Raw genomic sequence first — 21,118 nt, 5'->3', positions numbered from 1 at the left:
CCACACGGGACATGTAGTCCGTGGAAAGCAGAAACGGCGAAGACGTCCACTGCGTGACCAGGAAGTGATTGTGACGAAAAGCAGGCGAGCCAATCAGAAATGTGATAGAAACCAGGCGGGTGAGGAGGGCCAGAGAAGCCCTTGGCCTTGCTTTCAGTCTTAAGAGTTGCCCGGCTGGTCCTAACCCCTACCTGGAGGAACTAGGAAACTATTCCTGACTCCGAAAGGGAGTGAGGATGAGCCGCGACGCTAGGCCAGTCTGCCCAGCAGCGTGGGGAGCTGCAATAACTTGGGCCCTCTCTGCCCACCCCCCACCCTACCCAACCCCGCGCGCGCGCGCGCGCGCGCGCACACACACACACACACACACACACACACACACACGCACGGGCGCGCGCCACCAAGAAGGTAGTCTGGGGCTGAGGAATTCTAAGTAGGCTGGACAGGGCAGCAGTATTGAATAAAGGACACCATTGGCACAATTAGGTTTTGGCCTTTAGTCTGAAAAAGTGTTGATTGAAAGTGTACAACAGAGAGCGGGTGCGAGCGGCTGGGGGCCATGGAGCCGCCAATAAAAAAGAATGTCCTTAAATAAAGTTCACAGAGTAAAAACCAGAAGAACCGCCAGTCTTCCCTCCAACACAACAGAGCACAGGCACAGAACCGGTGATGAGCCCCAAGGAGCAAGGAGGAGGCTGGGGAAGACAGCAGAGGCTCCCAGGCTGCTGTGTGGAGGGAGAGCCCTCTTTGGAATGGGCTGAATAAAGCCACCCAGCTCCCCCTGCACACCTCATAACCACTGCTAAGGCTAAAGGAAAAAGACAAAACTCAGTCTCAGGTCCAGAGGGCTCAGAAAACAGTCTAGGTGGGCAGGGATTCAGACACCCGTTAGTCCCGCTTGGCCTTCTTCTTAATGTCACTGTTGCCATTTTCTTCAGCCCCCTCAGAAGAAAGCACCTCCTCCAGTTTCCGCTTGCCACTCTCTGGCTGAAGCTCTGCTGTGTTTCGGGGCTTGAAGCAAATGATGATGCAGGTCATGTTGTCACACCCTGTACCATCCCCAGAAGTGTCTGGTGCCAGGCACTGATCCAGCAGCTACAAAAGGGACAAGGTAGGTGGCTCAGCTTCAGGATTTGAATAACCTTCCTAGGAACCTAAACTCCCACAAGAGGACTGACCCTGCTGAAGACAGGGTGGCAGAAGGAGGGGAAGAGGCAACAGATGTCACAAAACAGGCCACTTGCTAGTGCATAATGCACAAGGATAAGTCAGGGAAATGAAGGAAGGTCAAATGTTCTAGTCAGGTTTGGCATCTGTCAGTAATTAGTGATACTTCCCAGCTCTGGTCTTGGCTCAAAAGATAAAACCTTGGCTATGCAAACCAGGCGCCCTCTCTCCTCCACCCAGGCACTCACCTCTTCCACAATGGATGACAATAACCGAAGCTCCCCATTTTCATCACGCTGACTGATCTTTGATTGAATAAAGTCTATAACTTCCTGGCTGCTCATCACATTCCTGGGGTCAAAAACAATACACTCTTCTTTAGTCTCACCAAAGCAGAATAGAGGAATGTAGAGAGAAGTGATGGCCCCCAGGGCCAATAAAAACCCCTACAGAGTGCCTTAGGCCTGAGGGTTTTTACATCAAGATGTCTGCCTAGGCTCTAAACCTAAAGCAGCTTGAGAAAAGTGGTGAACGCAAGCCGTTAGAGGATGATAAAGCCAACCAGCTCAGAGCCCTCCAAGAGAAGTAATGCTGCATAAAGGAATTTTAGGGCATTCCACTGGTGCTCACCATATGCCATCACAGGCAATGACCATGAATTCGTGGTCGTCAGTGAGAGTCAGCACCTTGATGTCAGGCAGGGCTGAAATCATCTGTTCCTCAGGTGGCAAGTTCTTATTTCTCTTGTAGAAGTGGTCTCCTGAAGTAAAATGGTTGGTTGATGAATAGTTTAAGCAATCCCCAAAGACTTGTGCTCGAAGCTGGTCAACCCTTGCCATTCACTTCCCTTCTTTACAAAGTTCCATAATCTAAGTGAATGGAAAACTGATTTCTAGTTTTTCTAGTTTCAGCCCTATCTTCAGGTTGCTAAACCTTAGGTAGGTCACTAACCTGTCTTTTTTTAATCATCCAAAAATGACAGCTATCTTTCCTATCTCATAGAAATATTTTACAGACAAAAGTCATAGATATGAAAGGACGTGGAAAGGTACAAGGGCCTATTAAGATTAAAGTTTGCCACTAGGTAGTCTGAAGAGAGAATAAGACCCCAGAAATCTTTCCCACACTTTCGTGTCCCTTACCAATGGCTCTGGAGAGGTTGAGGCCCCCGTTGACTCGCCCATCCATGGTGACCTTGCCACCAGCATTCTTGATGCGTGCTAGCTCCACTTCATCCTCCGGTTTGTGGTCATAGGACATGTCTAAAGCTTTGCCAGCCTCAGATACCACACAACGAGAGTCTCCTGCATTGGCTACAATCAACTGCTTCCCTCGTATCAGAGCCACCACCGCTGTTGTACCACTGTCAGAGCCAGGCTTGAGAGGAAGAAAGAGAGCATCATGGGAGCTTCTGGACCCAAATTCCTCATTGGTACTCACCTGACCATTCACTTTATGCTTTCTCCTCTCACTGGGACCACAAAGAGAACTTTAACAAAGAGGAGGGGCATGGATTTAATCTTTCCAAAGACTAGAACATACTCTCTATTCTGAGCTAACCGTACCCTAAAGACCTAGTTCCTCTGGTAGCAAAAATCCCCCCCATAACCAGGACTTCAGTAGTAAGCCAGCAAGGGGATTCCCTGTCCCCAGATCACAATCAAGAGAATCATATCTGCCTCTTGGTTTTTCTAAACTTGCTGCTCCCCTTCCCTACACACCTCTTCCTTGCCTTCCATGCCCGGCACCATCATCTCTTCTTCTTCTTCGTCCTCTTCAGCCTCCTCAGTGTCATCCTCATCTTCCTCATTCTCTGCCTCTTCACTGCTGTAGCCATCCTCTTCCTCACTGCATTCCTGCCAGAGGGATAATCCCAGGCTGCTGAGACTGGGATGAACCCCTGCCCCCCTCCCCCCAACTCACACTCAGAACCAAGAGGCCCTGACTGAACACTGATTCTGAGAGCACTGAAAGATCCAACTGTATGACTGTGATAGAAAAGTCTCGGGGAGGGGAGACGGCTAGATGGGTATAACTGATATCCTCCTAAGCTGAGTTCAGCACTCACTGGGTTCAGCACTCATGGGGAGGAAATCCTACGAAGGCCAGGAATCTCAGCCAAAAGCACCTTCCAGCATCATGGCCAGAAAATAAGTGGCCCAGAGAAGGAAATACCCAAATATCCAAAGTAACAACCCTCCTTGTTCTCTCACTAGGAAACAGATTCTGAAGATCTATTTGTTTTAGTTCCAACAAAGGAAGAGTTTCAAAGGCTAAGGGTTCCTATGTTGGTGGAAATAATGAATTCAAGAAAAGCTTGGTATACAGTCGGTCTTGGGGCTTGATCTAAAAATTGAAGTTGGGGTATCTGGCTGGCTTAGGAGAGCATGTGACTCTTGATCTTGGGGTCATGAGTTCAAGCCCCATGTTTGGGTGAAAAGAAAAAAGGAAGAAAAAAAGAAAAGAGGAAAGGAAAGGAAAAAGGAAAGGAAAGGAAAGGAAAGGAAAGGAAAGGAAAGGAAAGGAAAGGAAAGGAAAGGAAAGGAAAAGAAAAGGAGAAGAAAAGAAAAGGAGAAGAAAAGAAAAGGAAAGAAAAGAAAAGAAAAGAAAAGGAAAGGAAAGGAAAGGAAAGGAAAAGAAAAGGAGAAGAAAAGAAAAGGAGAAGAAAAGAAAAGGAGAAGAAAAAAGAAGAAAAGAAAAAAGAACCAATAGCTATGCATGGTGACCAAAAAGGCCCTTTCTGCAGATTCAGCAGCTGTCTGCTCCCACAGGCCCTTACCTCACTGTCTTCCTCTTCCTCTTCTGCTTCATCTGACTCATCCTCACTGTCCTCAAAGAACTTGGACTTAGCAACTCGAGGCAGCTTATCAGAGGCTGAAGAGCAGGAAGGCCCAGCCTCACCAGTGGGAGTGCCAGGCTCACCACCTTGGCCTGCCTCAGTCCCACGTTCAGAGTTGGAGGAAAGGCCTGAGTGAGCCTTGACTGTGGGGCCATTTTCCTCTGAAGAATTTTCCCTAGATGGGTCCTCAGGTCCTGCCTCCCCGTTGAGGCCCTGGGACCCTGGTTCCTCCCCTGTCCCAGTTCCAGATTTGCTGTGGGGAGCACCCTTGTGACAGTTCTGCCCGTAGCGTGTCAGCAGCTCTTCAATAGTCATGGTGGCCTCTTCATGAAGCAGTGCAGCCTCCTCATTGTCCACTGCGGGGAAGAGGCTGAATCAGCATCCCCATGCGAGACTCTTCATGGAATGAGCCCCCCTTCCCAGCTCCATAGCCCTTCCAGCCTGAGTTCCAACTCCCCCCCCCACCACCACCACTCACTCCTAAGGCTCTCCTCACCTATCAAGTCTCAGAACACCCTTTTGCTTCCTTCTCAAGTAATATCTGCCTGCAGAGACTTCCTTTGGTCTTTGTCTTTCACCCTCTTCTTTGTCAAAGGAACACTAGTTAATGTAGTTCTTTTATCACCTCACGTTCTTGATTATTAAGTTGGAAACGTCCTTATGGCTGAGGACCCAGGAAGCCCACAATGCTAGTGTAAGGCCTACAGCTCAGGCTTACTGACTGGCTGCTGAAAAAGGGTCACATAAAGGAATACCTGGGTACCTCAGTCTGTTATATGTCTGCTTCAACTCAGGTCATGATTCCAGACTCCTGAGATCGAGCTCTACACTGGGCTCCCTGCTCAGCCTGCCCTCTCCCTCTGCTGTTTCCCCTGCTTGTGCTCTGTGGTATGCGCTCGCACGCACACTCTGTGTTAATAAACAAAATCTTAAAAAAAAAAAAAAAGTCACATAAATGTAAACAGGAACCAGAGAGACCTCATCACGACAAAAAATAATGTATGGAAAAATGCTTCTAACTATGGACACAAGGTACAAAGGTTTTTTTCTCCTTTCATAACCTCATGTAATATAGGAGAACATAAGAGTTATTTAAAGTGAGGACTCCCCAAGTCCGTAAGAAGTCATCCTCTCTTAGAATTGACACATAAAAAATACATATTAAAGAAGAGTTCTTGGGACGCCTGGGTGGCTCAGTGGTTGAGCATCTGCCTTAGGCTCACACCATGATCTCAGGGTCCTGGGATCAAGTCCCACATGGGGCTCCCTATAGGGAGCCTGCTTCTCCCTCTGCCTATGTCTCTGCCTCTCTCTCTGTGTCTCTCATGAATAAATAAATAAAACCTTAAAAAAAAAATATATATATACATAAAATAAAGAAGAGTTCTTTAAAATGCTAATTTCCTCTCAAACAAGGGATGCCACACTCACCATCATCTTCATCAGCTACTTTTTCTTTTTCATCCTCATCCTCAGTGGGTCGCCCTGCAATCTGTGCCAGCTCCTTAATGACTTCCTCAGTGGTCAGTTTGGCATCAATAGCCAAGAAGGCATCTTCTAATGCCTGGACATAAGCCAAAAAGTATGAGGCAAAAGTAGGAAAAAGTACAATGGGTACAAAATGAATCGCCTATATACAATCTGGGTACAAAGATGGCATGCAAATTCCAGTGTGGACCACCAAAGAGGAGACACTCACATATAAATAACAAACAGCTCAGAGACCTGGGAGTAATGAAGCAGCTCTAAAAAGGTCCAAGTGGGAATAAGTTTGTTTGGGGTATAGAATTCTTTAAGAAATACAATAAGCAGCGGCTTACTGGCAACAAGAAAGGAAAAGCCAAGGACTGTAAAACAAGGGAAAGCCTATATAGAAGCGGAGAAGGAGCACTACAAAAAAACAGACCTTTTGTAGCTTGCCTTCTTTGTAGGCCTTCTGATCTTTGATGATATCAGGAAGATATTTGGCACAGTACAAGGCAACTTCCTCCCCTAGAAGAAAGGTAAGGTCACCCAGAGCACTGCTTCTCACATATGAAGTGATATAGTATTTACATGCCATACTGGAGAGAACCCTAAGGGTCAAGGAAATGACATCTTATATAACTGAAACCTATCTGAAAGACAACTGCTTAGTAAATTCTGATCCAAAAAATGGATTTTACCATCAACCCTCTCAGGGCTATATTAATATACCTTTTGTCTTTTCTCACTTGTATACTTAGTTCTCAGTAGAAAAAAAGTAAATTCTAATGTAGAAAGAGGCTTTTTGGATTAAAACAAGGCCTGCTGAGATTATAAACCAATATAACATCCTTTAGGAAGATAGACTGGCAGAACGGAGAAAAACAGCACTGGGAAGGAAATGGTATCTTAGGTCCAGAACCTTAGAAATGAAAAGAACAAAAGACCTATTCTTGCCCACTAAAGTTTGGAAATGGGGTTCAAAATGTCACCCATATGATCTACAAAAGTTACCTCCATGTCCATCATAGACAGAAAACATGGCTGTCTCACTGTCCAGCTCAGGAATACAGTTGTGAGCATCCTAGAAAAAAGAGAGCATAATTAGCATTTCTCAAGGTCAAAAGATGTCCTTCCTTGGGCACCTCAGGTCGTGAGGATCGCCTTCATGCCTTAATCTCACTAACCCTTCCCTGGCTGACCTACATGGCCTAGAAATAAGAAAGGAAAATGGGATGATAAAATAAGAAAAGAAATACAGTGGAGGGAGAAAGGAAGGGGGGGGGCAAGGGAGAGAAGTAGGGGAGGAAAGGAAGGGGGGAGGGAGGAAGGGAGAGAGATGAATCAGGTCGCTACCTCTGCAGTCTAGCAGCCTCAGCCTAGGAGATCTCAGTCCAGATGGCAGAATGTTTGGTTGTTGGAACTCTAGACCTGACCCTTTTGGATTTGTGGCAACTATGGGAAGAACCAGAATAAAGGATCTTTAAAGTCACTTCCAGACCCATTCACTTGGATCAGTGAATTTCAAGGAAGAAAATGTTCAGGAAGACAGCAAAAAGAGACCTGAGGGTATTACCAACCTAAAAAGTTTCTAGGAGAATCCTAAAACAACCTAAGTGAAAGCACTAAAATTTGTAAAATTATATATACACTTATACCACCACTCCCCAAAGCCCCATTTAAACAAATTATTCCCCTCTTCTCTCAAAGTTTAACTCACTCAGTAGTTACTCTCAGGCTATGCTGAGGATACATTTACAAAAGAATCTTCCCAACAAATAATGCTATTAAGTACACTGTGTTTAGTATTTGTTAACTGGAATTTACAATGCCCCAAATAATCAGCCTTCCCACCTCCTACCCAGAGATGGAAATAAGAAATCATTCAACACTGATGGCACAGCACACCTAAAGAGAAGTCTGCAATGGTCCTGCTGTAGCAACACTGCGGTTGGAAGGCTGGGCTTGATCAAATTCTTCTAATAACATTCTAACACCCCAAACAAATATTCCAGACCATGCCACAGTTCAAGCCAAGACTGGTGAACCTAGGTGAGAGTGTGCTGCAGCTTACTCTGCCCCATCTTGGAATACAACCTTACCTCCCTTTCAGGTACTTTCAACAAACAAAATGAATATAATCAACTATTTACTTTGATTGATTATTCTTGTGTAAGGTAATGGTTCTCCTTCCTCTTTCGGGCATTTAAAATTTTCTAGTATCAATAGTTAGGAAATCCGTACGATGATTCTTCTGTTGTCCCTGAAGTAAGACTATGCCTTCATTATACAAATCTAAAAAATAAAAACTATTTTAAGGTAGCAAATGAGAGAATGGAAAAATAACTACTTTGTATATCCCTCTGATGGATTCCAGGAGAAAGTGTCCCAGAATCTAAGGCACTGCCATGGAGGGCCCTCAAAAGCCTATCTAAATTATCAACAACCACTTCTAAGCTTCATCCCCAAGACCTGGAGAGCACCATAGACCAAAGGACATCTTGTTATTTGTTATTCCTTCATCAAATATCTGGAGTATCCATTAAGTGCCATGATCAATTCTGGGTGTTTGGGGTGTATCAGTGAATAAAATGAAACCTGTACTTCATAAAAAACAAAAACTTAAAATCTCATAAGGAATACACAATAAATACAATAAATAGTTAAATAAAAAAGTTAAATCATATAGCATGATATTATAACTCCTATGGAAAGATGATAGTGCTATGGAATAAAGAAAAGGTAGAATAGAGGACTGAGTTGGATTAGTGAAAAGTGGTGGGAGAAGTGAATTGGCACGGGACGCAGTGTGGTACAGGCCTGCTGAAGCCATAAGAAACTGTACTTCAGCAGTCACTACCTAAGTCATGCCAGATCTAATTACTATCAGCAAAACAGCTGTGTCATATTAATGTTGACTTTAATTCTGTTGATTGTGTAGTGTGGTTTGTTGGCATGGAATTGATGCCCAGTTCTGTTTGTACTCATTTAAGTAACATTAAATTAAAATTGTTTTAGTGAACTCTGGAGTTCCACAAGTAATGCTTTCCTTTAAAAAAAAAAAAGATCCATGGAGGAGCTCCAAGATATTTTGTTAAATAAGGAAAGTAAAGTGCAGAAGGAAAGCAAAGTACAGAATGATATATTTAGCAAGCGGCTTTTGTGTAAGAAGACCATAGAAATAGACACTTGTCTTTTCATACTGTAATACTACATGGATACACAGAAAACTAGAGAAAAGCAGTTAACTGGTGGGGGGGGGTTGTGTAGACGGGTGGGAGTGAGATGAGCCACGGGAATGTTTAGCTTTTTCAAAAGTAAGTTAAATGTTTTAAAGAGACTCAATGTATCACTAAAATGTGAGAAACTGCTCCAACTAATTCCACTTTTTGAGAGGGGAGGGAAGAGCAGTCTTCTTGCCCACTCCTTCCCAGTGGAACAGGACAGTCAGACTCTGTCCCACAATGCCACTCTAAATCACAGCTGTACCATGAGATGCAAACCCATCTGAACCCACACCTCTATTCAAATCATTTTTTTTTACTTCATCTGTTCCTCACAAAACCATGTGATGCATTTCATATATGAATATATGATAAAAACAGCAAAGAAATGAATATTAAAGACAAGGAAATATCCTCGTGTGCAAATTAGAATAATAAAAAAGATAACCAGGGATCCCTGGGTGGCGCAGCGGTTTGGCGCCTGCCTTTGGCCCAGGGCGCGATCCTGGAGACCCGGGATCGAATCCCACATCGGGCTCCCGGTGCATGGAGCCTGCTTCTCCCTCTGCCTGTGTCTCTGCCTCTCTCTCTCTCTCACACTGTGTGCCTATCATAAATAAATAAATAAATAAACAAACAAACAAATAAATAAATAAATAAAAAAGATAACCAGTGGTGACAGGAGGGAAGTAAAAACACATTCTCATATCCTGATCAACAGGAATATAAATTAGTATATAGCCTTCCTGGAGCACAATTTCATAATATGTATGAAAATTTAAACTGTCCATGCCCTTTGATCTAGTCATTGGACTTCTAAAAGTTTATTTTATGGAAGTAATAAGGGTACAAGGGTATGTATAAGAATGTTCACTATAGCATTATTTATAATAAAAAACAATTATGAAACATCCAAATTTCCAAGAAGAGATTAGATTATAAGTGGTACATCCCTCCAACAGAATGTAGCTATTAGAAATGAATATGTGGGGATCCCTGGGTGGCGCAGCGGTTTGGCGCCTGCCTTTGGCCCAGGGCGCGATCCTGGAGACCCGGGATCGAATCCCACGTCGGGCCCCCGGTGCATGGAGCCTGCTTCTCTCTCTGCCTGTGTCTCTGCCTCTCTCTCTATCTCTCTGTGACTATCATAAATAAATTAAAAAAAAAAAAAAAAGAAATGAATATGTGTTCATTTGAAAGTGGTAAAAGGAGAAAAAATAAAAAGCATTTGTATGTATATGCTAGGTCTGGATACACAACACAGATCAAACTGTAATGGAGAGTAAGAGTTGGGTAATAACTATTTTCTGTATTTTAACATTTAAAATTTTTTACAATATGCCATACTGTTCCAGTTTGAATGATAATGAAGACAAAATGAACCTATGAACTGTCCTCAAGTGACCACACTATGATATACTGCATAATTTCTGGCCAGGTATCTCTCTACGTGTGCCTCCATTTTTTCTCCTATAATATGGAATAAGAATAGTTACCTTACCCTTATTGCCTTATTGTGGTGTAGTTACAAGATATGTAGAACTCCTCTTAAGCTGGAATTTAACATAAAAATAGCTCTAAAATTCAGCACCTAGCTCAAATATTTCTTTATTCTTAGTCTCAAAGAGGAATGCCCACCATAATGATTCATCTTATATCTTGAGGTCTCATTTCCTAGGACTATTCCACATTACCTTCTCTTCTACTTCCTGGTAAGGCTTTGGATCTATTTTATCACTTGGAACTGTTCTACCTTCTCTAAAGCACTTTAGTTTCCCCCTTTGCATCTCTGTTCAGAGCCTCCCTACCTTTACCCTTGCTTTTCTTTCGTTCTGACCTTTCTGAGACAGAGCCAAGTATTTCAACACTGTCTCTTAGCAATCGAGAAAAACTCATCCAACCTTGTATAACCCGACCAACTGCTTTCTTTACCCCTGAATCAGAGCCAGTAAGTATTGCTAGTCATAAAATGTCAGGAAATCATGTTGATTGTGCACCCTAGTTCCATGCACTATTTTTTTTCACGTGTTCTGCATTGACACTTAAATATATTAACCAGAGTCAGTCACAAACCTTTCCCACACTGTTCAAGTTCTCAATGCTCTTCTTTCACTCCTAACAGATGAGCTAACCTCTTGCTTTACTTAGATCAAGGTCGTATTTCAAGAACTACCTCATCATCTCTATTCTACCTCAAAATCTCTCTACAGCTTTACCTAACCTCTCTTTCATTCTGCCTCCCAAAGCATTGTTTCTCCCCCTTTTTTAATTCAACAAAGCCTGAAAAAAAAAATTTTCAACAAAGCCTGTATTAAATCATTTATTGGAAACTGTTTAAAATTATCTCCTCTTTTTAGATGTATACTTCCTCTTAAATCTCTAATCTCAAAACCTTTTCTTTCAAGATCTTTACTTCACAAAGCAGGCAGTAACCATAACAGCAATCCAAACAGTCATTTTGCAGGCTTCATTTTTTTCCAAATAGTGTATGTAATTAAAACAGTGAAAACCATGTTGGCTTTCTTTAAAATTCTCTTGGGTTCTGTGAAGTTGCCTGTTTCTACAAGATGTCCCTTCACTTCAAACTTAACATATGTAAACAGAAACTCAGCAGTCTTCAAAAAATCAAAACTTCCCCTGTAGGTTTTATTTCTATTCATGGAATCTTAACTTTCCTAGGCAACACTTAATACCAGTCCACCTTGACTTCCTGGCTCTCTTCCACCATCCAATCACCAAGTCCTACTAAGTTTTCCTTCATTACTTTGTTCCTGGATTACTTCACTCTTATTAGCATTTTATCTCCTTCCTGCTTCTACTCTCTGCCCCTGTAATCCAGCCTACATATTACACATATCCAGATGACAGATTATCCTTTCCATTTTAACACTTTATTGCTAAAAGCTTCAATGGATTTTACTGGATGTTAAGATTGATTCTACACAACTTACAGGCAATTTAAGGTACTCATTCATCATTCCTACCCATCTCTATAACCTAATCTCTTAATTTTCATACAACTCCCCAAAAGAAGAAACTACTCCACTCTTGACACTGACCACTCCACTCCAACAAAGTACTTAAGCATGCCTCAGAATCTTTCCTCCTACCCCTCCTTCTAATAATCCTTCTCCTCCTCGTTCTTCTCCTACTCTCCTCTCCTTTTGTTCCCACTTACACGCTCTCCTTAAGATCCAGTTAGTCTCACCAAATCCAAGAAATCTTTAATCACACCAATACTCTTATGATCATACCTCTCTCTAAGCTCGTTTAATATTTACTATCTCTACCAATAATATGGTTATTCAGCATATACCATCTTGCATTGTTATTTCGTATTCTATGGAAGAAAAGAAGAGTCTTAGACCCGAAACTATATTGTAAGTTTTGAAAACAAAGACTAAATTTCTTTACAGCTTTGGGGCCTAAAACTATGTTCTGCAACATAGTAGGACTTCCATGTTGTTTATGATGCTGAGTTCCCGGCTGCTTCAGGACAAATACCTTATGGATGCCTCCTCCTTCATTTCCTATCCTAAACCTAGAGATGTATCATAACACAATGACTGCTGATAGTCTGAAGGAGATGACTCAGTATACACAGGTCACCTGAGTCAGGGCCCTTGGGCCTTGCCTTACTTAAAATCACATGTCATACAAAACTTTCTGACCTTCTAAACAATCAATGGATCTGTATTAATAAAATCCTGGTTATCCTGCCTCATGTTAATCTCCTAAGGTCATAAACACATCCACAAATGTTCCTATGTAACTAGATGATCAACCATTTATATTTATGATACATAAATTTACCTCAATCTTTACAAGCCAACATAAAAAGTTTAAAGGTGGCTGGGAAGCAAACTACATTTTAGTTTTTAAAAATATATGACTTTTAAAATTATATGCCATAAATTACTTCAATGCCAAAGAATGAGTATTTTGTGTCTCCTTAAAATTCATATGTTAAGGGAACCCTGGGTGGCGCAGCGGTTTAGCGCCTGCCTTTGGCCCAGGGCGCGATCCTAGAGACCCCGGATCGAATCCCACATCGGGCTCCTGGTGCATGGAGCCTGCTTCTCCCTCTGCCTATGTTTCTGCCTCTCTCTCTCTGTGTGTGTGACTATCACAAATAAATAAAAATTAAAAAAAAATTCATATGTTAAAATGTAATCCCCAACATGATGCTACTTGGAGGTGGGTGTTTCAGAGGTAATTAGGTCATGAAGGAGGAGCCCTCATGAATGAGATTAGTGTCCTTATAAAAGAGACCCCAAAGAATTCCCTTGCCTTGAAGATACAGCTTAGAAGACAGACATCTATGAACCAGAAAGTAGGCCCTCAGCAAACACCTTAGTCTTGGACTTAACAGAGTCTTGAAGATATATCTGTATACCCATGTTCACAGCAACTTTATCCACAATACCCAAAATGTAGAAACAACTATGAATGGATAAACAAAATGTGGTATATTCACACAATGGATACTGTTCAGCCTTAAAAAGAAATTCTGACACATGCTATAACATGGATGAACCTGGAGGATATTATGCTAAGTGAAAGAAACCAGTCACAAAATGACAAATGTGTCTTTCTATGAGGTACCTAGGGTATTCAAATTCATAGAAATAGGAAGTAGAATGGTTGCCGGGGGCAGGGGGAATGGAGAGCTATTTAACTGGTATAGAGTTTCAGTTTTACAAGATGAAAATAGTTCTGGTGATTGGCTGCCCAACTGTGTGAATGTACTTATTAATAGTAATTGTACATTTTAAAATGGTGAAGATGGTAGATTTTATGTTATGTATAGTTTACCACAACATAAAATAATTAAAACGTGCAGGTGCGCGCACACACACAACACACACACACACACACACACACACACACACACACACACCTCCCACGAAGAAAAGCCCAGTCTCAGACAGCTTTATTGGTAAATTTTACCAAATATTTTTTAGAAATTAATAATACCAATTCTTCACAAACTTTGCCAATGTATAGAAGAGGAAGCAACACTTCCCAACTCATTCTAAGGCCAATATTATCCTGATACCAAAACCACAGACATCACAAGAAAACTACACACTTAATATTGTTAAAGGTAGCAATACTCCTCAACTGCATCTATAGATTCAGCACAATCCCTTTCAAAATTCCAAATGCCTTCTGCATAGATATTGACAAGTTGATCCTAAATTCATATGGAAATGCAAGGGACCCAGAAAAGAAGAAATGAGAAAAAGAACAAAGTTGGAAAATTCACACTTCCTAATTTCAAAACTTACCACAAAGCTATATAACCAAGACAGTGTGGTACTGACATAACAATAAGTACATAGATCAATGGAATGGAATTAAAGAGTCCAGAAATAACCCCTCATTATTTATAGTCAAATGATCTTCACAATGATTCCAAGATAATTCAGTGAGGGAAAGAACAGGCTTTTTAACAAAAAGCTGGGAAAAGTAGATATCCACATGCACAAGCATGAAATTGGATCTCTTCCTTAAATCATCCACAAAAATTAACCCAAAATGGATGTAAGAGCTAATACTATAAAATTCTTAATAGAGAAACAGGACTTCATCAAAATTAAACATTTTTGTACTTCAAAGGACACAAACCAAAAAAGCAAAAGGGTAGCCCACAGAATAGGAGAAAATATTTGAAAATCATATCTGATAAAGAACTTGTATATCCAAAATATATAAAAAATTCTTACATCACAATAAAAAGACAAAAAATGATGACCCAATAAAAAGAGACAAAGGACCTAAACAAACATTTGTCCAATGATCTATAAGTGGCATTTAACACAAGAAAAGATGCTCAAACATCGTAAGCTACCAGGGAAATATAATCAAAATCACAATGAGATATGATTTCACACCCCACTATAATGGCTATAATAAAAAAGGTAAGTGTAGGAAGGTTCTAGAGAAGCTAACACTCTCATATATTGCTGGTAAGAATGCAAAACAATGCGACCACTTTGGAAAATAGTTAGGCAGCTCCTCAAAATGTTAAACATGGAGTTACTATATGACCCAGCAATTCCTCTCCTATAATATATTCAAGAGAAATAAAAGTTTATTTCCACATAAAAATTTGTAAATGTGGGGATGTCTGGGTGGCTCAGTGGTTGAGCACCTGCCTTCAGCCCAGGGCGTGATCCGGGAGTCCCAGGACAGAGTCCCATATCAGGCTCCCCTGCATGGAGCCTGCTTCTCTCTATGCCTAGGTCTCTGCCTCTTTCTCTTTCTCTGTGTGTCTCTCATGAATAAATAAAATCTTTTTTAAAAAAATTTGTAAATGTATGTTCCCAGCATCATTATTCATCATAGCCAAAATGTGGAAACCCAAATATCCATTAACTTATGAATGGATAAACAAAATATCCATACAATGGAATATTAGTCAGCCATAATAAAGGAGGAAATACTGATAAATGATACAACATGAATGACTCTTAGAACTACAACTTAGGGACCCCTGGGTGGCCATTGAGCATCTATCTGCCTTTGGCTCAGGGAGCGATTCCAGAGTTGTGGGATCGAGTCACACATCAGGCTCCCTGCATGGAGCCTGCTGCTCCCTCTGCCTACGTCTCTGCCTCTCTCTCTGCCTCTCATGAATAAATAAATAAAATCTTGGGACACCTGGGTGGCTCAGCAGTTAAGCACCTGCCTTTGTCTCAGAGCGCAATCCTGGAGTCCCGGGATCGAGTCCCACACACCAGGCTCCCGGTATGGGGCCTGCTTCTTCCTCTGCCTGTGTCTCTGCCTCTCTCTCTGTGTCTATGAATAAATAAATAAAATCTTAAAAAAAAAAAAAAAAAAAACTATTTAGAGGGGTGCCTGGGTAGTTCAGTCAAGCACCTGCCTTTAGCTCAGATCATGATTTGGGGTCCTGGGATCCAGCCCAGGACAGTTCGCAAGTCTGCTTCTCCCTCTGGCACCCCCACCCTCCATCCTGCTTACCCTCTCTCTTAAATAAAATCTTTTTTAAAAATAAGAAACATTGTTTAGGGCAGCCCTGGTGGCGCAGCGGTTTGGCACTGCCTGCAGCCTGGGGTGTGATCCTGGAGACTCAGGATCGAGTCCCACCTCGGGCTCCCTGCATGGAGCCTGCTTCTCCCTCTGCCTGTGTCTCTGCCTCTCTCTCGGTGTCTATGAATAAATAAATAAAATCTTAAAAAAAAAAAAAAAAACATTGTTTAGTAAAAGAAGGCAGGCATAAAAGATAACATTTATAATTCCATTTTTATGAAATGTTAAAAATAGGTAAATCCATAGAGATATAATATAAATTGGTAGTTGCCAGGGGTTAAAGGAGGGGGGGGGGGACAGAGACTGACTGGTAATGGCTACAAGTTTTCTTCTTGAGTGATAAAACTGTTCTAAAATGGATAGTGGTGATGGATGAACAACTCTGTGAATATATTAACCACTGAAATGTATGCTTTAAATGGATACAGTATATGAATTATCTCTCAATAAAATTGTTTAAAAAGAAATCTGTATATAATTTTTAAAATACTGTATATGATTTAAAGTTAATAGACTCCATCTTTGAACAGGCTCTAAAGGGAAATAGAAAACAACTCCACTTTAAATCAGTATTCAGGGATCCCTGGGTGGCGCAGCAGATTAGCGCCTGCCTTTGGCCCAGGGCATGATCCTGGAGACCCGGGATCGAATCCCACGTCAGGCTCCCGGTGCATGGAGCCTGCTTCTCCCTCTGCCTATGTCTCTGCCTCTCTCTCTTTCTCTCTCTGTGTGACTATCATAAATTAAAAAAAAAAAAAAAAGAGGTTAGAGGGAACATACCTCAACATAATAAAGGTCATATATTATAAATAAATAATAAATAAATAAATAAATAAATAAATCAGTATTCAGTTTAAAGGATGCCATTATACATCAGCGATGCCTTAAGTTGAGTTCTAAAGATTTATGCTTCCAGACAGCATAATTTTAAAATCAGCTTACAATGGCAAGAATTACTGATCAGATCTGTTAAACTTCTACACTCAAATTCAAAGTACAGTTCCTTACCTGACCTCTCAAAGTACAATTCCAAGATGATAACCCAATAGAGGGTCGGGGTGGAAAAGCAGTAGTGACATCTGCTACAGGATTGGGCAACTGAAATAATTTATGTAAAATATTCTTGAAATCTTAAGGAATAAATTCTGATTGTAACTTCCAGTTGCTTAAGAACTTATAAAGGAATAGTATAATAGAAAACAATTTCTCCATATTCATGGATATACATTTGATATCATTTGATATGGTCTCTGAATTTTGAAGAAAAGGTACCACATGCTAATCAAATGAAAATAATGTCCTTTTATAGAAGTTGCTTAACTGCATCCCAGACAAAAGAATTCTGATCTGGTTCAGTAAATAAAAAGTGCTTTAAGATATAGAGATGAGGCATTAATCTGAGGATCAGTTAATGCTCTTCAGCATCAGATACCATCTCTTAAGTAGAACCCCACAGAATGCTTATAGTATCCCATTTTATATTTTTGCTCCATTATATAATGATTGAAACTGTCATGTAGGTATCTTAAGAATTTTCTGCTTAGCATTATTCTACCTTCAATTCTAGATGACCCTATATGACCACTAATAAACCAGCTTCTATAGGGTAGGAAACAGCCACCTTCTCAAAAGTATACTCTTAATATTGATACTACTGTTTAAAAGAAGGCAAATATAATTCATAAAATTTTTTTTAATCCTAATTCCCCTGGGAATCCCTCCCTGGGTGGCTCAGCGGTTTAGCGCCTGCCTTCCGCCCAGGGTGTGATCCTGGAGTCCTGGGATCGAGTCCCATGTCAGGCTCCCTGCATGGAGCCTGCTTCTCCCTCTGCCTGTGTCTCTGCCTCTCTCTGTGTGTCTTTCAATGAATAAATAAATAAATAATTTTTAAAAGCCATATAAAAAAAATCCTAACTCCCCCCAAAAAAGTAGTTTTGTCACTTCCAAGAGAATCTCACAACCCAAAACTTAAAGTACCCATGTCCCTTTAAGACTGTATCAACTAAAAGCATTTTCAGATTGGACTTATTAGCCACCAAAAACTCAAAGCCTTTCCATATGTATTTCTCAGGCACCCTTCCACAACCTACCTGTTAACCCACAAAATACATACCTCAACCAGCTTGAGGGTCCCTCCAAACCATGAAGAAGGAAGAAGGGAAGGGAACATCAACTGTGGTATTTTGTTTACCCCTCCTCAAAACACCCTGGTTCCACAGCAAGAGGGGCTGGAGAGAGGCAGAAAGTATAAAATGCCAGCTATTGATAGTTGCCATCCTTGCCTCAAAGAGAAGGGGTAAAACAGTACTAAGACTGAATCTAGGTGTATCAATTAGGATTTTAGCAACCTCTGTAATGTGTATTGACATAAACTTACCTCAAAGGAATAATTAGGACCAAGAAAATAAGGTCAATAGACTTAATAAATAGGTGGAATTGAACCCTAAAGGTTAAGAGGAACAGGTGTGTACACTTTCTGAAAAGAGCAGATTCACTTAAGAGGCTACAAATCATAGTTATTTTCTTGTCATAGTAAAGAAACTATGTTATGCTTTGGAGAGAAAGGAAACAAAGCCAAAAGGAAAAGTATTCATGCAGCAGCAAAGGATCCCAAATAGGACTTCAAGAGGATTTGATTAAAGGTAACCATTCAAACAAAGGTAAATTCAGAAACAGCATAATAGGAATATTTTAAAACCCAAACAGGTTACCTCTCAGGAGAAAGATTAGTCTATAAGGAATAGTCTAACAAGTTCTCTACAAACCAAACAGCTGCTGATGAAAAAAAAGTCATTTTCTAATTACCAAAGGAGAAACCAAAATAAAGGGAAATACCCTGCAGAGAAGCAAACAGAACAGACTCACTGGGCAAATAACTTGGAAAACTAAATATCCAAGCAACTCAGTTAATAAAGAAAACTAGGAAAAAGAGAAAAAACAAAAACAAAACAACAACAACAACAACAAAAAAAAACAACAGAAAAACCACGGTGCAGAAGTAGAAAATAAGGAATAAGAAACCTGAAGGAAAAGCCTTATCTAAGATGAAAGCGTCACCTCCAATCTTACAATATTAACAGAAAATGCCATAGAAATGGAATCTATGAAGTAGCAACTAACCCAGACCCAGCCTTACATTAAGGTTTTTCTTTTGAAGCAAAATCCAGATACTTCTAATATTCATACAGTTATATTTACCAAACACCCAGGAGTCTCAATACGGAGCACCCCACTAAAATATGAATGCTATACTTCATGTTGTCACAGATGATAATAGTGTCCAGTAAGTGCCTCAAACAATTTCATCCCACAGATTCTTTCCACCAAGGCACAAGTGTCCTAATCTTTCTGGGCCTCATCTTCCCAGCTATAAAACTTGGGAGCCAAACTACATGAGATGAACTATAGGATTCCCCTCATTCCTGAAATGTTATACCTAATGACAGAACTGTTTAAAGTCGGCTGTGGATATAAAATTGGAGTCTGAGAACCAACCATTTAAGTTTACACTGTCATTCCAGAGCTAACCACAGGGAGGAGCGAGGGATTTGAAGAAATTCCCAAGGGAGACAGTATTAGGCTGTTACCTGAAGCCCACCTATTAAGTAGATAAACCCTTAATCCCAGAAATAATTAGAGCATTTCTCTGGCCCTTCTGCTTAGATCTCACAACACTCTTCACAAAGACATGTCTTACATACGTCTTTCTCCCTTTCCTTCCTGCACGGTCTTCCCTGTTCTTCCTTGTAGTTTTACATCCATTTTGCCCAATACTACTACTCTTTATCCAGAAATTTTCCACCTCTTTTATCCAGAAGAAATCTAGAAAAGAAAAATCCCTTCTTTATAGGTTAGTTCTTTATAGGCTATGATGGAATGACTGTACACCAAGGAAACTATAAACTACAACAAGCACAGACAAATGACAATTACGGAGTAAGTTTTAGAAAAATCCCAAGGAAAAAAATATCAAGCATAATAAAAAATGAATGATACCGATTGGCACAACTCAAGTTTGCCAAAGGTCGTAAAGGCCCTGAAGAGAATACAAACGACTGACAATTCCTGGAGGTCAGATCGAGCCTCTGAAATTAACATTCAGTGCCAAGAGCCAAGCAACTGGGTGTTGAAGAATGAATTTGAAACAGACTACTTGCCCAGGCTTCCTTTCACTGTCATACTGCTCGTCCAAAGAGGCCTCTCACAGCACATATTTCAGAAAACAAAACAAAAAAGTAGTCATGCCCATCTATTCTCCTCGTCCTCGCAAAAGTAAGTGAATAAATAGCGCCTCTTTTCATCTTCACTCCCACACTACACCTCACACCGTTTATGAGCCTGGAGGGCTGGGTTGGCAGGAGACGATGGCGCGAAGGCACAGGGAGAGGGCGGTCAGTGGGCGGAAGGTGCCTCTCCCCACATGGCCGAGCTCTCGCCGCTAAACTGGCCACCAGCACACGGTCCTCAAGCACCGGCAGTTCCCTCTCCGCCCCGGGCCCACTCGCTGCCGCCCGTCAAACTGCTGCCGCAGCCGCAGCTGCAGGCTCCCGATACCGACCCTTCCCCGGGGATGACCCCATCCCCCCGCTCCCTTTCTCCGTCAGGTTCCCGCCCTGCAGCGGCCCGCCTCTGGGCCTCTCCCGCCTCACCTCCATGGAGACGCGCCAGCCTTGCATGGCGGAGAAGCCGTAGGGCAGCGGCAGGCGAGAGGCGCCGACCCCGTCCCCGGAGCACTTCACCGTGTTGGGCTGGGAGAGGTAGGCACCCATGGCGGCGGCTGGCCGGCGGCCTCAGGGGCAGGCGAGCGGGGCGCGACCCGTGCCGGCGCCGGAGCCGGAGCCCCGGGGGCGCGCGTGGCAGGAGCGGGCCCGGCTGCACGGCCGACGCAAGGTGCCGGTGAAAGGCGCGAGGCCGGCCAGGAGGCGGTAACGGGACGGGAGCAGAGAGGGAGCGGAAGCGGAAACGGCGCCACTCCAGACCCCGCCCGGCCGGCGCGGCGCGGCGCGGCACGGCACGGCGCTGCGGGCAGTCATTTCCTTAGCAACGCGCCCCGCCCGCGGGGACAACGGCCCTCCCAACCGCCGCTCCCGCGAGACTGGTGCGGCCACGCCTACCAACCGCCGCAGCTTGCCTCGGGCGGCCCCGCCAGCGATCCGCAAGCAGTGGCTGGTGCCTGCTGTCCCCCGCGACCCCGCCCTGCCTCTGCTCCCCTACCCCGGCCCCTCACGTGTTTGTCGAAGCTCTTTCGTGTGGGGCCCGGCGCTTCCGATCCATCCTCCAGTGTCTCAGCCCCCTCTCCCCACCGCGCGCCTAGTGGGCTCTGCAAACCTGCCCCATTCGCCTCGATTAAAGTTAACTAGTATTTGTT

At 42.4% G+C, this 21,118-nt stretch overlaps 1 protein-coding gene across 1 annotated transcript; it reads right to left on the bottom strand.

The window, feature by feature from the left end:
- Positions 1–482: 482 nt before the first annotated feature.
- On the bottom strand, positions 483–20,731 carry PPM1G (protein phosphatase, Mg2+/Mn2+ dependent 1G). Its single transcript, XM_041757230.1, has 10 exons — positions 20,400–20,731; positions 6,485–6,554; positions 5,913–5,998; positions 5,438–5,570; positions 3,947–4,362; positions 2,889–3,023; positions 2,310–2,544; positions 1,798–1,927; positions 1,416–1,518; positions 483–1,095 (listed from the first exon to the last, which is right to left on the bottom strand). The coding sequence occupies exons 1-10, from the start codon at positions 20,517–20,519 to the stop codon at positions 889–891; spliced, it is 1,635 nt and encodes a 544-aa protein (XP_041613164.1). The 5' UTR covers positions 20,520–20,731; the 3' UTR covers positions 483–888.
- Between the last annotated feature and the right edge of the window lie 387 nt (positions 20,732–21,118).

Source organism: Vulpes lagopus, chromosome 5 (assembly GCF_018345385.1).
Source record: "Vulpes lagopus strain Blue_001 chromosome 5, ASM1834538v1, whole genome shotgun sequence".
NCBI classification, from domain to species: domain Eukaryota; kingdom Metazoa; phylum Chordata; class Mammalia; order Carnivora; family Canidae; genus Vulpes; species Vulpes lagopus.
The sequence above is the reverse complement of the archived record's forward strand: the minus strand, read 5'-3'. Positions and strand labels throughout refer to the sequence as shown.

What these genes read in the sequence shown, in the direction of transcription:
- PPM1G (XM_041757230.1), bottom strand. Translation starts at nt 20,519, where the DNA reads ATGGGTGCCTACCTCTCCCAGCCCAACACGGTGAAGTGCTCCGGGGAC. An exon ending in TGTCTATGATGGACATGGAG is followed by an intron (nt 5,999 to 6,484) that starts GTAACTTTTGTA and finishes CCTTTCTTCTAG; the next exon opens with GGGAGGAAGTTGCCTTGTAC. An exon ending in CAACCTCTCCAGAGCCATTG is followed by an intron (nt 1,928 to 2,309) that starts GTAAGGGACACG and finishes ATTTTACTTCAG; the next exon opens with GAGACCACTTCTACAAGAGA.